Here is a 16445-nt window from a genome sequence, read left to right as displayed (position 1 = left end):
AATTTATATTAAATTAAAAAAAGTATGCAATTCGTATTTTATTTACACATTCATGAAATTATTTAATTGCTACTTAATTTCTTCTTATGAAGGAGATGGTCATGGCTGCGGTCAAGAAGGAAGAAAAAATAGTAATAACTATTTTATTTATTTTCTACCAGAATATATTGTATTATTTATTGACAGAAAATAAATAAATAGTTATTACTATTTATACTTATCATAAATAATTTTCTCTTTCAACCCCTGGTCTTTTGAGAAAGGGTATCAGTCACAATTTTTTTTAGAATAAGTATTAAGATGGAGATTTAAAAAAAAAAAAAAATCTTTTTACATTTTCTGTTTAATATATCATCCCTTCTGATGTACATAAGCATACCTAACCAAATGTTCTGGGGAGGAGGGGGTAGAAATGTGGCCGGGAAAGGCTAACTCCCTACTCCTCCCTCCTGGAGATATCTATATATAGTCTATCTATATGCAGTCTCAGTAATACAAACTAATTGCTACCAGGGGATGGTTTTGAGAAATCTACTTACATTAAAATATTCAATCTATGTACAGTGCAGTCTCAGTAATACAAACTAATTGCTACCAGGGGATGGTTTTGAGAAATCTACTTACATTAAAATATTCAATCTATGTACAGTGCAGTCTCAGTAATACAAACTAATTGCTACCAGGGGATGGTTTTGAGAAATGTACTTACATTAAAAAAATCAATCTCAACTTACATACTGATTGCTTACTTCAAAGTGGTGCTAAGTACATTTCCACTAACTTTAGGAAAAATAAAATTAAAGGTTCTCACTTTTAGGTAAATTACAACTTTTCAATTTTCCTAAAAGAGAGAACCTTTAATTTAATTTTTCCTAAAGTTAGTGGAAATGTACTTTGCACTACTGTGAAGTATTGATGTATAAAACTTTGTCTATTGGATACATATTACTATTTTATCTACACATCTGATAAAAAAATGTTTTGATACCATTCTGAAATATAGATATTTGAAAGATAGTACAGGTCCTACAGGCTGTTCCAAGGCCTATAGGATTGCCACTAAGTTACTCTAGACTACAATACCATCTATGAAATAAGTCAAACACAAAATAAAATAAATAAAAAAATACTTTTTTGTAGGATTTGCCAAATTGAAAGGATAGAACTTACATAAAAATGTTTTTTTAAATAACTCAGTTTTTTTTTTTTGTTCAAACTTCTCTTAGGTATTGTATGGGGTGGAACTTTTAGCTGTATGTTGTTTGAAGTCGCTCATCGAATACAGTGACACTGAATCTTCTTGCTTTATTTTCATAGATTACCTCTACTTAACTTCTTCTACTTAATTGTTTGATATCATTTTATATTGACTTTAAAAACTCTGATGAACATAAATATGAAGACACAAAATTTTTCAGTAGTGCTCCATTCTATTTTTATAAAAGAAGGTGAAAGATGCTTGAAAAATAACCATGGAAAGGGTGTGGATACGGAAATGAAATTTTTTATCTGTTGTTTCTACTATCAATTATTTATTTATTTTTTATTTTTGTCAATTATTGTTATTGGAGTGCCCAGATTACCGAAGTTCACACTACTGAGATTGTACTGTATTAGCCCATTTGTTAAATTTTAACAACAACATTTAATTTTAATCAATGTTTCATAACGATAATTATTATAAAAACAATTCAATAGAAAAATAATTTTTAATTTTCAGGATCTTTTCTGTAGTATTATTTATGTTAATTTTTTTTTCATTGACATTTGAGAAGCTATTCAATAGAAAAAAATTAAGGAATGAATAGATTAAATTAATTAATAAAAAGAGGACTTATTTGTTTTATTCAACACTACAGATTAACAGGTAACTAGAATGAAGGAAATTTTTGAACATGAGATTTATGACAGAGATGTGAAATTTATTATGTATTTCATATTTGTATGGTTGTGACCTGACCATGTTATTAATAATTATTATGATTTTAGACTAAAAACTAAAATCTTTATTATTATACTGATACCCTTTCCAAATAAAATAAATCCTTAAAAAAAATCAGTTTAAAGTGTGCAGGTTATATTTTATTTATTTATTACTTTGTATTTGGTTTCAAAATGTTGAAGTATTGCACTCTCAAGTATACATACTTTTTTTCTCTAGTCACAAATTATTATAATTGTAACGCAAATAAAATGAATGTTCACTTTTTTTTTAATCTTAATAAATGTTACATGTTTTATACATTAAAATGAAATGCTTATCAATTAAATTTTTTATTTACATTCCAACCCTACTTTTTTCAATTAGAATTCTGTAATTATAATTATTTTTATATGTGGGAGCCATTATTAATCTACGTGTTCTATTCATAATATTAAATTTATTTAAACTGATTGTAGCCATCTATTTTAAGTTTGTATATTGTGTATTACCTTAAATCTAATATTTTACTAATAAATTAAATAAAAGAGGAAGATTAAATAATAAATAGAAATATGAAACTTAGAATTCCAGAATCAACCAAGTCCATTTTCCAACTATTCTTTCTGTATTAGATTATTATGAGGTGAAAGAATTTCTCCTAATCCTTTTACCTCAATGGAAATCTAGTAGAAAAACTGTTGAAGAAATATAAATTTGGTTGAATTCTGAATTCTGTGATAAGATGTTAATAGTTTATTATAGATTGATATAAGGAGAATATGGTCGGTGGTTGTGGTCAGTAAAGATACATGAATAAATCATTCTTATTTATTTATGCTGATGTTTCGACCTGAATTTCAGGTCTTTCTCAGGGCACAGACTGTAATATTTATCAATTAAGAACAATTTTTTTTTAAATTTTAAAATTGTTTAGCTTGACATTTTATACAAAAACTTAGGAGATAGAATTAAAAAAAACTACTAACCTGTACACTGTTCTTCCTGGATGTGAAACGTGGCCTCTTATATTAAGAGAAGAACAGTGCTTTAAGGTTTTTGAAAATAAAATATTCGGACTGAAAAGGATGAGTTAATGCTTTAACTCCAGAGAACTTAGAATCCTATACAACGCTGAATTGAAGGAATTATTATTTTTTTATGACCCCCTTTCCTGGTCATACGGGAGGGAGGAGTAGAGGTAACCAACTTATTTTAACCACAGTGGGGGGTCAAGTTTTTATTTCCTGGGACCATGAGTACGGTATGGCTAAAAATGATATAAAATATATGAAAATTTATTTAAAAATTAAGTAAATTAAAGAAAATACAATTAAGATGTAAAGTGAAAAGTATTAATAAACAAGAGTTACAAAAAAGTATCAGATGTATAATGAAAATGGAAATAATAACATAAAAAGTAGATAAAACAGAAATATAAAACGTACATTACATAATGAAAGACAAAAAAGGGGAAATAAGAATAAAACAAAGGTCAGGGAAAATAATGAACAAAACAGGACACCCACCTTTGAGAATGAAAGAATAAGCCTGAGGCCAATGCAGAGTAGGGGATTAAGGGAATTTTATGGTTAACAAATTATTGCATTTGAAAGCAAAAAGATATAAGATAATATTAAAAAACATGACAATATTAGGCCCTAATCAAGCCCTGCAAAATGGGGTCAAATGTAGGCTCATAATAGATTTTTTGCTATTTGAGTTATTCTGACCGCACTTGGACCATCTTCCTTTTATATATTACACAAGGTCAATCGACAATCTGCTAACATTTTATTACTGGACCACTGTTCACGGGTTCAGTAAAGGAGTCAAGCTCTCTTTAAGTCCAAAATGTGTTCCCGCCAACCTTCCCCATCTAAATTCAAACTAATCCATATCCAATACTCAATAGAGTTCAGAATCATATTTTATCTTATGTACAAAAAAACCAAGCTTAAAAATAATTGAGCCTTATTTATAATTTCTGTAGATAATATTGATGTTAAGCACAATCCTTTATACTTTTATTTTGACTTTTTTGTGGATGCTGTTTGGTTCATAAAATAGCCAATTGCATCAGGAATTACAAATTGAGTTGATAGAGGATTAAATCAAAAAATAGATTAATGAAGTTTCACTCCTAGTTACCTACAGTAGCAGTGCCTACAACTTGGGACTCAACCTCAACCCAAAGACTGAAGCCCGGGCTGCTGCAGGACATTCTGATATAAATTATATATTTATTAATTCCATTATTCACACTCCTACTATTTTATTATTATTTTGTTTTCTCTTCTTTTTTTTCAAAGTAGCTTGTTTTTATTTTTACCCATTAGAGGGCAATTGATTGTTTTGTTACGTCTACGAATGTCATTATTTTTGTTATTAATTTTACTAACCTTTTCTTTTAGGAAGCATTATTTTTATCTATTTATTTTATCATTTTTTTTTTTTTTAAATTATAATAAATCTTTACCACTACAACCTATGAAGGGTCAGGGGTTCAGTACTTCGTAAAGAAGTACTGTTACTTGACTAACGGTTATGCAAGGAGATGATTTGATCAGAATCACGCTCGACCGCCAGATTTTTACGCAATTTAAGAAGCTGGGTGGACCCCAGGAGGGCTCCAGAACCCACAGGAGTTGATTCACGTCTACAGTGTAACAGAAAACAATTTTCTGCCCAGCCGGATTCGAACTTGGGTCCTAGGAGTTAGTAACCACGCGCTTTTCCCTGTGGCCACCACGCTCCATTTTTTAATTATAACATTGTATATAGTAAGGGGTGGCTTTTGTACGAGACTATAATCCCTCCTCCCCATAATCAGTTGTTAAAAATAAAAAATGTAATGGTTATATCAACCATGTAAGGCCCACCAGGCCAATCTAGTATTAAGTAAATAAATAGACATGCACTTTAGACCATAATTCGCTCAAATTTTTCACAAGGATTCCTTTCAATAGCTTAAAATTTACTATTATCAAAGATGTATTAATTGGTGACGGAGGGGTTGGAAATAAAAATGAAAAGGACTTTTTACCGAGCTTCTATAAACCTCAGGAAAGTGACAATTTATTTGAGAATACATGTATACAATTTTTCTTCTCTATTGTTCCAAGAAACATTAGGTTAATGAAGATATCAGTTGGTGGTCGGAATTTCAGTTCTAAAAGCTTCCAAAAATCAACTAATTAATGTGAAAAGTATATATGTATATATATATTCAAGAAGTGAAAACACAATCTACTGCTCTAATTTTTTTTTTTTAAACTTATAACACTATATATATTTTTCTATTGAATGCCAAAATTGAAATTCACGTGATTAATTATAAATAAGTTGGAGATGGGGAGTGTCAAAGTCCTATTTTACTTAATCTAGTGGTTATGTTGTTGATGTCATTATATTTATCTTGAATACTCTACTGTTAGATATTGATAGAAAATAAAGACAATTATAATAAAAAATATCCACTTAGTCTCAGCATGTTTATTTTCTTATTACTCCATTCTTAAGTTTCTGCCATCAATTTCAATTGCACTCTGATGATTAAAAATTGCTTTCAAAAACATTCTGAATTAAAAATTATTTTCAATATCACAGCTACTATGTTATTTAAAAGTCGCAGTTGAATATTATTATCCTAATATAATTAGATTTATACTTTCTATCACTGACTTTGTCAACAATACATTGCTTAACCTACCTCACATATTGGGTATGGCATATTCGATGTATTGTAGAAAAAGTCAGTGGTACTGTAATAGAAAGTATAAATTGAATAATATTGGGATGAGTAAATTAGTTGGACAAGAAATAGCTTGATTTAATACAATATTATAAAAGTTTAACAATAACATTGTGTATAGTGTTTCTATAATTTAATTATGTTTAATAGGTTCATAGACTAAAATATATTTTGACAAAGGCAGAATAGCCTATGACTTTTTAGTAACGTAGCTATGATATTGAAAATAAGGTAGTTTATAATGATCAGACTATTATTGAAAGTTTGAAGAAAGTTGAAAGAATCTTATAATTGATAAACAAGCCAGTCTCAAACCTCCATTTTTGCCTTTCAATAACTCAAAAGACAATTGTAATAATTTCAGATTCATTGAGCTCTCTATAAAGTTCAAGAAAAATGTACCCAGAATATCCACTTATCATAAGAATCCAATCTTTCCTCTTAAAACTATCAGACCAGGGTAAATCCATAAGCTTCATATGAGCCCCAAGCTACATTGGCATTGTTGGCAATGAGCTCACAGACAAAACTGCCAGAGAGACACTCTGCTCCCTGGCCATGGCCCTGTCATTCTTACCTCATCAGAACTCAGTAGGCCTCTTAAAATAAAAATACCAGAAAGATGGCAGAGACGTAAAACCATGGTCCACTGAGAGTAAGTTGCTCTAACCCATTTGAGAATAGGCCATATTATCCTCATGCAATCTCACCAGGTCAGAAAACTGCCACCTCCAACGTGCCAATATTGCCATTCCATTCTCAGGATTAAACATATTTTTGAAGAATGCCCTCACTATTCACCAACAATAAACAGGATAAGTCGGATAGGACTGATCCCAATTTTGTCTTAAGCACTCACAGATGAGGAAGCAAAGGTTACATTGATGTTTAAATTTTTAAAAGCTCATCGTTTCCTTTCTAAATTATAGCTCATCTTCGATTTTAATATTTTTTTTTTTTGTTTTTTTTTTACACCTTTAAACAAAAAACAAACCTGTCTCAAGAATTTAAATTATATATCAGTACAATATTTTATGGTGAAATAATCTCCATCGTCACAATGCCAGTCATCTTTACAATGATACCCCAGTGATGGCTGAACAAAATGAAAAAAAGTTCGAATCTGATTCTTGGTGAAGGAGTTAATACTGAAGAATCATCAGAAAAGGGAGTGAATTGAGAAAGAAAAAATAATAAGTTAAAGAAATAATTATATTTCCTCTTAATACTCATACATATTCACAGATTTCAGACATTTACCACTCTTATCATTTTCTTCTTTACATTAGTAAAGTGGTCTGTTCGGAAGTACTTAGGTATTTAATACATAAATTCTTATGTAGAAAAAACACTATAAATAACAAAAGGAGAATCTTCTACATGATAAAATATCATATAACCAATTCAAAAAATTATTTTTCAGAAAGTAAAAATTAATTTAAATCAACAGCTTCTTCTACAGTAGTTATCTGTAAGGCTATAGGCTGACACAATAAAAGCTATTGTAATCAATGCATCCTCTTTCAATATATTTAAGATAATAAGGACCCAGAAAAAAAAAATTAAAGCTTTAATCATAATAAGAAACAAAATCAAAAGAAAAAAAATCCAAGAAAAAAAATATTAGCTACAAATTAATATCACAAGCTGAACACATTTTCCACTGAATATGTAAGATCTTTCTTTTTTCTCATCAGTTGTAAAAGAAAATTCAACAAAAATGTTTAACTTTATAGTTAAAATTAAAACAATCATACAAATCTTATAAGTATAATAATCATCATTAAAAAAAAAAAAAAAAAAATCAAAAATATATTTGTGGGTTAAGTTAACGAACGTACTCAATGCAGAATTTTTAAAGGTATTTACAATCATTTATAACCCACTTTAAACATTAACTCACTCTATGACCAGCACAAGGGCGTACTCTTCAAAAATGTCTACAATACAATTCCAACTTAATCTTATAATCCTAATCATATGTTTAGACATAATAGTAACTTTATAATCACATAGATATCACAACTATAATCAAATGCTTACAATAATAACTTCACATTTAGAGATAAAAGTTTATATACTTTTTTTTTTTTAAAAAGGACACACTTGCTGCTAGAAAGTACAAAAAAATTCTTACATTAGAAGAAAACATGCTACATAATAGTCTTATATCGTTTAGTCTTACATTTAGCCCTTAAAATATTAAAATTAATTAAAAGTAAATATAAATGTGTGCACACACTTTCCTAAACAATCTTCTCAGAAATTGATTTAAGTAAGTTTTTATGCTTATAGAAGAAATGTTTCTAAAAAGTATTATATAAATAAGTATTTAATCTTTTTTGATGAAAATAAAAGAATCAGACATTGCAAGCATTAAAAAAATATTCAAAATTTATGAACAAACCTAATAGAACAAAGAAGCAACTGTAAAATTGACTTTGATGTCTTCCTGGGCACAAAAATGGATTTACTAGATATTGGTAAATTGACATAATAGTGCTTAAGAAATACCTCCCTAGGCGAATTTTTAAGTACAATTGTATCGTCTTACAAACATCTAGTAACTGCTTTTTTGAGCCCAACAACACAATAAAGTAAATTTTACAGTTGCATCATTGTTCTTCCAGCCCGGCGATATATACTAGTATTAAATAATATACAAATTTTATAGATTTTTTTTTTTATAGAATATAGAAGCATTTATAAATCAACAGACTCAAATAATGGCAAATTATGCATGACACTGAAAACTTAAAAAAAAAAAAGATATGAAGTATTTTTATCAAACATAAATAAACACTAATATGGAATTATAATAGTAAAATATTAAATTATCCAACTTAATAATTGTTGAAATTTATCATTTTTTTTTTTTTAATGTTCGTTTAGTTATAATTCAATCAAAATTAATATTAAAAACTAAAATGATTTTAGCCAATCCTGTATAATCTAAGCTGAAATGGAAAATGTTTAAATAATCATTTGGGGTTGGTAAAAAAAAATTGAAATTATACTATTTAAATACCAATATATAAACCAACACAAATGTAAACTATAATGAACATTCAAATGAAGGGAACAGAAAAAGAAAATTAAGGAAACAAGTAAAAAAAGGAGAACACTTTTTCCTAATACCTGGAAAATGTTTCGATGTGATATTTTGTTCAATAACTGCAACATACCACTGCAAATGGCATGAAACTATAATCCCCCCCTTATCAATTGTTAACAAAACTAACAAACTGTTATAACGAAGGACGATTTGGTAATAAAGAAGAAATGTTATGTTAATAATGGTCATCATCTAATGTAGACTTAAACACTAACAGAAATCTATGCGATAAGCTATGAATGATTCAAGTGACAACAAACTTTACCAAAATGGATTTGAAGATTTAGGAGTTATTCATTCAAAATGTAGCTCAATTAGTGGTGAGAGTAAATAGCAAACAGGAGAAAAGAAATATTTCTCAAATTCAAACAAAAAAGTTTTGATTTATTATTTTCAAAAATTCTAGTTTTGAATGGACTACTGATTTATGTGATTATATATATTATCATCAATAATTATTTGCTAAGAAACTAGATCAAGTGATAAACAGACCACTTTTTTTACCTCTCATTATACTAAATTTGATTACGAACTTCATGAAAAAGTATTTTTAAATAATATAAGACGATAAAAATACGTTAAATATTTAAACACCGGAATAGAGTATGGATCATATTCAATAGAAACAGTAAAAAATTTAAACACTTTGTATATAATTTATAAATAAATTATTGTATGACATTATCACTAATATATATACCACAAACAAGATTAGAATAAGAAAAAAAAACTTAAATAAATCAATTTCAGAGAAGGAACAGCAAGTGTTTCATGTAAATTAACATAGAATATGTTTCCGTACATATATACTTTAAGAATGCAAAAAACACGAACATGCATTAAGTAGTGCTTACTATTAATATTTAAAGCTAAAAGTCGAATATTAAAGGTTGGGAGAGGGTGAAATCATGCTCTTCGAATATAATTGCAGAATGACATTTTGAAACAACATATTTAACAACAGAGACAACCTTCAAAAAGGGAAAAGTTAGTCAAAATATAGCATAAATTATCTTTTCAAAAATATGTTTAACATAATAAATATTTTTAAAAATACTTCTGCAAGAAAACCAAACATATATTAAAATAAGATAAATATATCAATATTAAATATCAATTCCTCAAAAAAATTTTATTTTATTAAAAGTTTTAGAAAGTAATATAATAAAAATCTCTAAAAAGCAGAAACTTTTGGTTCAATGGTAACATTAGTTGGTCCTTGTGGCTATCAATATACACTCATTTTTTTTTTTGTTTTTTGAGATTAAAAATAAAAAATAAATTGTAACCTACTTTATTTTCTTCTTCTCAACATAAGGAAAAAAATAGAGAGTCATCCCAATGATACAGTCGAATGAGGTAGATTTCTTTCATCTTTTATTTATTACAACTTTTTCAATATTTCATTTATAGTTTTTTTTTTTTAATTAAGTAAATTTATTTGCAGCTGCGACTCTACAGATAGCATACCCTATAATTAAATAGTGCTGATATGAATTCATAACAATCATTACAATTTATTTTTAAATCTAAAAATATATATTTTACACATATTCATAGGAGCTATTTCTAATTGAGCACAAAATTAAAGCAACACATACAACATAGCCTAATAATATATGGTACATACAATAGACTTAATTGAAAAAATATATATATATATAAAGAAAAAAAGGAAAGCTGACAATGATACAATTAAAAAAAAAACTTAACTTTTTTATTGAAAATTCTTTCATAATAATAAACAGTTCTAAACCTTCAACAAATAACATGAATCACTCAATAAAATCAAAATTTATGGGAAGAATTAACAAAGAAATATGGAAGTATAAAATGTTTTCAGTTCAATATCATCACGACTATCACCCTGCGATCTTTTTTAAAGTGATATATTTCACCACAATAAATCCTTCTGTCGACAGAGTGAAAACTTTTGCTAACAGCATCGGCGCAAAATCAAGTTTTATAGACTTTACCAAAAATATGAGAAAATTAAGGCAACATGAACTTTTAAGGACGGTAAAATAACACAGCCCTTAATAATCAAGAGCTTTGTCAGTTTTATAATGCCAGCATTAATATACAAACATATCATCATCATACAAAAATATCTTTTCAGGGGGGCTACAACATAAATAACAACTACAGCAACTAAAGATTGACATATAATCATAAAGAATTGAAAATAGAAAAAATGAACAAATTTTCTTGTATCAGTAAAAATTAAAAATAAATACTGACAGATTAACAAATTAAATAGAATATTTCCAACAAGTAAAAATGCCCTCCAATATCGGAAAGCAGGAGTTGAGATTTTTACTAGATAAACCATATTGGACATTATAGGTGTATTATTGATAAAAAATCTATTCAAGTTCTAATAAAATAAACAAATATTCAAGGAAAGCAAAATTCAAATAATTTTGGGTTACATTAAAAAAATCCACAATTGTTTATGAACTATTTTTCAATTGAAATTTCCAAATAATGCTACAAAAGGTATAAGCCAAATTAATTAAATGGACAGAAATCTATCTCCACTTAAGTGGTACTGGAATACATCATCATGTATCATTATCATTTATAAAAAAAATTCTACATGGGGGAATTCCATATAGATAACATAGAAATGAAAATATTTGAGACCTACTGTAGAGATATTTGATCACATATTAATCGGAAATTCTCATTGAAAATCTTGTTACATAGTTTCTAAAAAAAAAGGCTCTCATCGTCAGTTTCAGAATGTAATAGTACCAATTTTTAAAACAAATCAGTAACACATTTAATAAAAAGTTGACTTAAAATTTGTAAGTGAAATGATACTCAAGACTAGGATGGAAATGTTCTTTATCAGGCTAACCATTTCTATTTCAAACAAAAACGTAATTGTAATTTGTAATTGTCGAGAAAGCCAATAATACTTTTTTTTTTTTTTTTTAATGTTTTTATTTTTTAATAAAAAATATCTAATTTTAAGGATTGGAAAAATATAAAATTCTCTGAATGTGATAAAGAAAGCAAATCATTAAGTATTAATAAAGAATCCAATTTATAGTAACATGTAATATTAAAAATAAAATCTTATAAAAAACAGTAGTGCTAATTATTTTTGTTACTTTTTAAAAATATATTTGGAACGATTTAATTCCAAAATATAAATTTTCAGAAATATTAGTACGAACAAGCACATGAAATCGATTCAGTGTCTTCTCAAAAAGCTTTGTGGGTCCATAATAAAAGTTAAATGAAACTAATTACATGATCTCAATAAGGCATTATTTGTACAATTACCAATATTTATTATTATTATTTTTTACAATTACAAAAATATTTCTTTTCATCATCAGCTGCAACTGGTCATCTTTAAAAAATATATTATTCAATAAAAATATGCTTTCACAAGTTTGTAACTTCAATTTATATATATATGTATATAAAATAATAAATGATCATGTGAGTGTTGTAATAAGGAAGAATTTTTCAACAATTAGAAGACAACAAATCTACGTTCTCCAAATCTTAAAGAGACAAAACAAAACTTAAACTACGATTCAAACCTTCAAAAGATATCTAGAAAAGAAGCAAAGATACATGAATGAATGGTACAAGACAAGATCTTCAATGAAATGTTTAAGAAAATTAAAAGGTTTAAACAAAGACATGAAATAAAACTTTCATCAAACAACATAATGAGAAATAAATTTTCACACATATGAAATGATGAGAAAAATTGAAAATATATTAGAAATTACTAAGCCAAAAAATTATTCATTGTAAGTGCATGTTATAATGTTATATGTGTCATCATTAAATATGTACCATAAATCTGGAATACATTTATATTAACCAAATTAAATGTTTATATACATGTCTTTGTTTAATTTTTTTTTCATTTCTGTATATTATACAGAGGTTCAACCACATATACATTTTTCTAATTATTCACTAATCTTTGCTTACTTTGAAGTACATGTTAAAATTTCAGAAAAATAAATCACTTTTTTTTAATTTAACAGTTAATATAAAAAGAAGTTTCACCATAAAAGAAACTTAAAAAGAAAAAAAAATTGAAAAATTCCTGTTCTCTTAAACAGCCAAACAATTTGGCAATCAAACGTGACTAGTAAAAATTAATCAAAACAAAACAGTATAATAATTATATAAACATGTTAACACTAACGACTATAATTTAGTAGGTAGATAGACAATAAATTTAATATATACGAACAATACGCATTTTATTAAAAAATGATCTGTTGAAAAACCTTTCAAAAATGCTATAGAATACATATTTATGATATGTTCATAGAAATGCAGGGCCTAAATGTTAATACCACGTTACAGTTTTTGTTTTATAAAAATAAAACATTCACCTCATTAGGACAGTATCTATAAATTAATCAACTCGTGTAACAGAACAATTTCAATCGCTTAGTTCTCAAAAACATAAAAATCCACAAGTTCTAAAAAATTGTTGATTAAAAAACCAAAAATAATAATTAGATTTCACTAGTGAAATAATTAACTTATAAATCACTTTACATCAATATAACTTAACTGAATTGTTTTCTCTGGTTAACTACCTTTTTGAACATTTTATTTTGCCATGTTGTCACTCCTAATAATGTCAGATAAGGAAGCCTGCAGTATGCAATATTACTTTCAGTAAAAGCAGCATAAACTTAAATGAAAAAAACATTTTACCCAACAATCTTATTTAAAAAATATTATTGAAGGGTACTTTTCAGAATAGTCAGATAAAATAAAGAAAAAAGAGCAATAAATTTAATCCAATTCACCCTTCCTATTAATTTCAAATTCTAACCTCCAAATTTATAAATAAGACTATAAATTTAACACAAATCATAGGACGAGGGAAGAGTTAACTACAAACTAGACATTTTTAAATACTCTATCTCCCTGAAAAACTTACACAGCCATAATAAAATTAATAATGTAAAAACAGTTTAAAAAAAAAAAAAAAAAAAAAAAGAACACAACAGGATACTTCAACAATAAACAAATAATCGGCAAAATATTGAATTATCACAATTATTCCAAGCAATTTGAAAATGCTGAAAAAAAAAATTAAAATAGTACTATCTATAATGAAGCAAATATTAATTATCCTACTAAAATCCAAAATAAAATAAAGTTTCATATTTTCTTAAAATATCTTAAAGATATAGCTATCAATAAAAATCTACCATTAATGATATTATCAAGTAAACTTAACTATTATCAAACGAACTACTTTACTACTTCTAAAATCGATTTATAGATTCAATCAAAACTAGAAATACACAATGAACAAAAGATTTTTTGAATTTATTTATTCTTTTAAAATAAATAAAAACAAGATGGCACTTTTTGCCACCAAATGAGTAAAAAAATGTTTATGATACACAATAATAAATTCATTATCAGTTTAAATTAATATGTCAAAGCAATGATTAATTGTTTTAAAAAAAAATAATAAAACTTATAAATAATGAAGTAAAAAGATAGAATCATGTTAGAGATATATCATATGAAAGCATTGAATGAAAACTTTTATTCATGACTTTCATAGGAGGATTGTAGGGAAAAAAAAAAAAAACCCTTTGACAACTTACATTGCAGAATCATGTTGTTGTGACCTCATATTAAAGAGATAATGTTTTACAGGAATACTAGGATAAGCTTAGTAGACATAAAATACGACTGAATTTAAAATCTTCAAAAATATGAGTAAACTGAATGATAAAAAACCTGAATTTATTTGTACAAAATTACAATTAAATTAAAAATATATGTTCACCAATCCATTAAATTCCAAATTGTAATTTTGCAACTAAAAATCACCTCCGCCATCTGATAGCCAACAATCAAAGTCATGATAGGAAGGAGTACCCTCGCTTTAGTCTAGCAGAAGACATAGCTATTGAATAATCAGTTTTAATATATTTATTGTTTTAAACTATGTCATCACTAAATGAAATGAATTAGGATCATGTGAACATCTGTATGCAAAGAAATTTCAAGGAAAAGATAAGCTGACCAAATATTTTGAGAATAACAAAGAAATCATAATTGTTTAATAATATAAATTGAGCTTTGGAGGTATATTTAACTCGATAATAAATAGATTCAACCATTTTTTAGGAAACAAGAATGGGTAATAGGTCTCATATCTTTAGAGTACACCATCACCATCAAACGGGTATATTTTCATAAGAAAAAGAAAACCTTTGAGAGATATTTTGACTTCAATAAATGAACAATTCGGGAATAAATTTAAATGATAAAAAGATAGACAGAAATCATGTGCATTACATTCAAGATTATTGAACACAGAACACATAGTTCACAAATCCTGAAAATCAATCATAACTTAGAATTATCAAAGAACCCAACCAAATTAAATGTTAATACACATATATTGGTGAAATTACTAAACTGAACTATAAAATTAATTGGAATGTATAGGCCCTGCAATAATACTCATCAAAGCAATAATATAATATAAATAATTTTCGGTTAAAACTGTTTTTAATTTTAAAACCAAATCAATTATTCATATTTCATTAACCTGACAGAAAGGTTTAAGTTTTTCAAAAGATCATGAATATATTCCTAATTTCAGAATAATTTGGAAAAATGAATAAAATCCAAATCAACAAAACAATCATAAAAACTTTATAATTAGATAAAAACTTGGGTTACATTAAAAAGAAAAAAAAACATAATTAATATTTAAATATTATAATAGTACCTTCTATTCTTCATATAACAATAAGAAAAATTACCAAAAGTGAAATACAATTTGCTTGTAAGATCCTTGATAGCCAAAAAGCAATAAAGAAGGCGTATGATTAGCTTCAAAAATATTTTTTATAGCTCCTTTGGCATTAAATCAACAAACAGCCTTGGACTGAAGGCGACAACCGACGTAGTTATATATGGTATCTGGTATACCTATATGTCATCTAGGCCTCCTCCGGGCACTCCCTGTTTCACTTTTTCAAGTACTTTGTTAACAAATTCAGTAGTTTGACCAGCAATTTTAAGTTCTGAAAAAAAACCAATATAATAATTGTTTTTACTAAAATGAGATAGTTACAATTAATTTTAATCAATAAATCTGTACATAATAACAATCTGGTGCAGTAGCACATAACACAACTTTCATTTATCGCACTGTTGCTTTGGATAGAAATTTATTTTATATATAATAAGTGAAAATAAAAATTAAGCATTTGTAATAAAAACCATGGAAACACAAAAACTTATTTAATATACGCAATATCTTATCACTTTTTTGAGACTAGTTTTTTTGTTTAAATAAAATAATTTGTATCCAAGTTAAGTCTCAAAACACCCTTTATTATTTCTTTAAATTTCTAATGTTTCGGGCAAACTGGCCATCCTCAACGAACAATCTTAAATACGAATAATTTACACCTCAAATCCAATAATTTAAAAACTTTTTGTAGGCTATTCAGGTCATTAATTTCAGCCTAAATCACACTTCTAGGAAGGTTAAAAATATTCTGTAATGATAGTATTAAGTTAATCTGTAATTAAAAGCTTTAAAATTTGATGGAAAGTGACAAAATAGGGTGATTCTGATTGAAATTAGCCTGCTAACAGTTTTTAAATTATTGGATTTG

General features: G+C 26.7%; 1 protein-coding gene across 6 annotated transcripts in view; it reads right to left on the bottom strand.

The window, feature by feature from the left end:
• Positions 1 to 6869: 6869 nt before the first annotated feature.
• Positions 6870 to 16445, bottom strand: part of REPTOR (repressed by TOR) — a 32014-nt gene continuing 22438 nt past the window's right edge. For 3 of the 6 annotated variants that reach the window (XM_067046207.1, XM_067046209.1, XM_067046208.1), the window contains exon 9: positions 6870 to 15845. In XM_067046207.1, the coding sequence (XP_066902308.1) occupies positions 15751 to 15845 (95 nt within the window). In that variant the 3' untranslated portion in view covers positions 6870 to 15750. The remainder of the gene's footprint in view (positions 15846 to 16445) is intronic. The other 3 variants (XR_010843123.1, XR_010843121.1, XR_010843122.1) reach the window with 3 other exon arrangements.

The sequence above is a fragment of the Halyomorpha halys genome, unplaced genomic scaffold (assembly GCF_000696795.3).
Source record: "Halyomorpha halys isolate HHAL.00 unplaced genomic scaffold, Hhal_1.1 Scaffold394.1, whole genome shotgun sequence".
Classification (NCBI taxonomy): domain Eukaryota; kingdom Metazoa; phylum Arthropoda; class Insecta; order Hemiptera; family Pentatomidae; genus Halyomorpha; species Halyomorpha halys.
The sequence above is the reverse complement of the archived record's forward strand: the minus strand, read 5'-3'. Positions and strand labels throughout refer to the sequence as shown.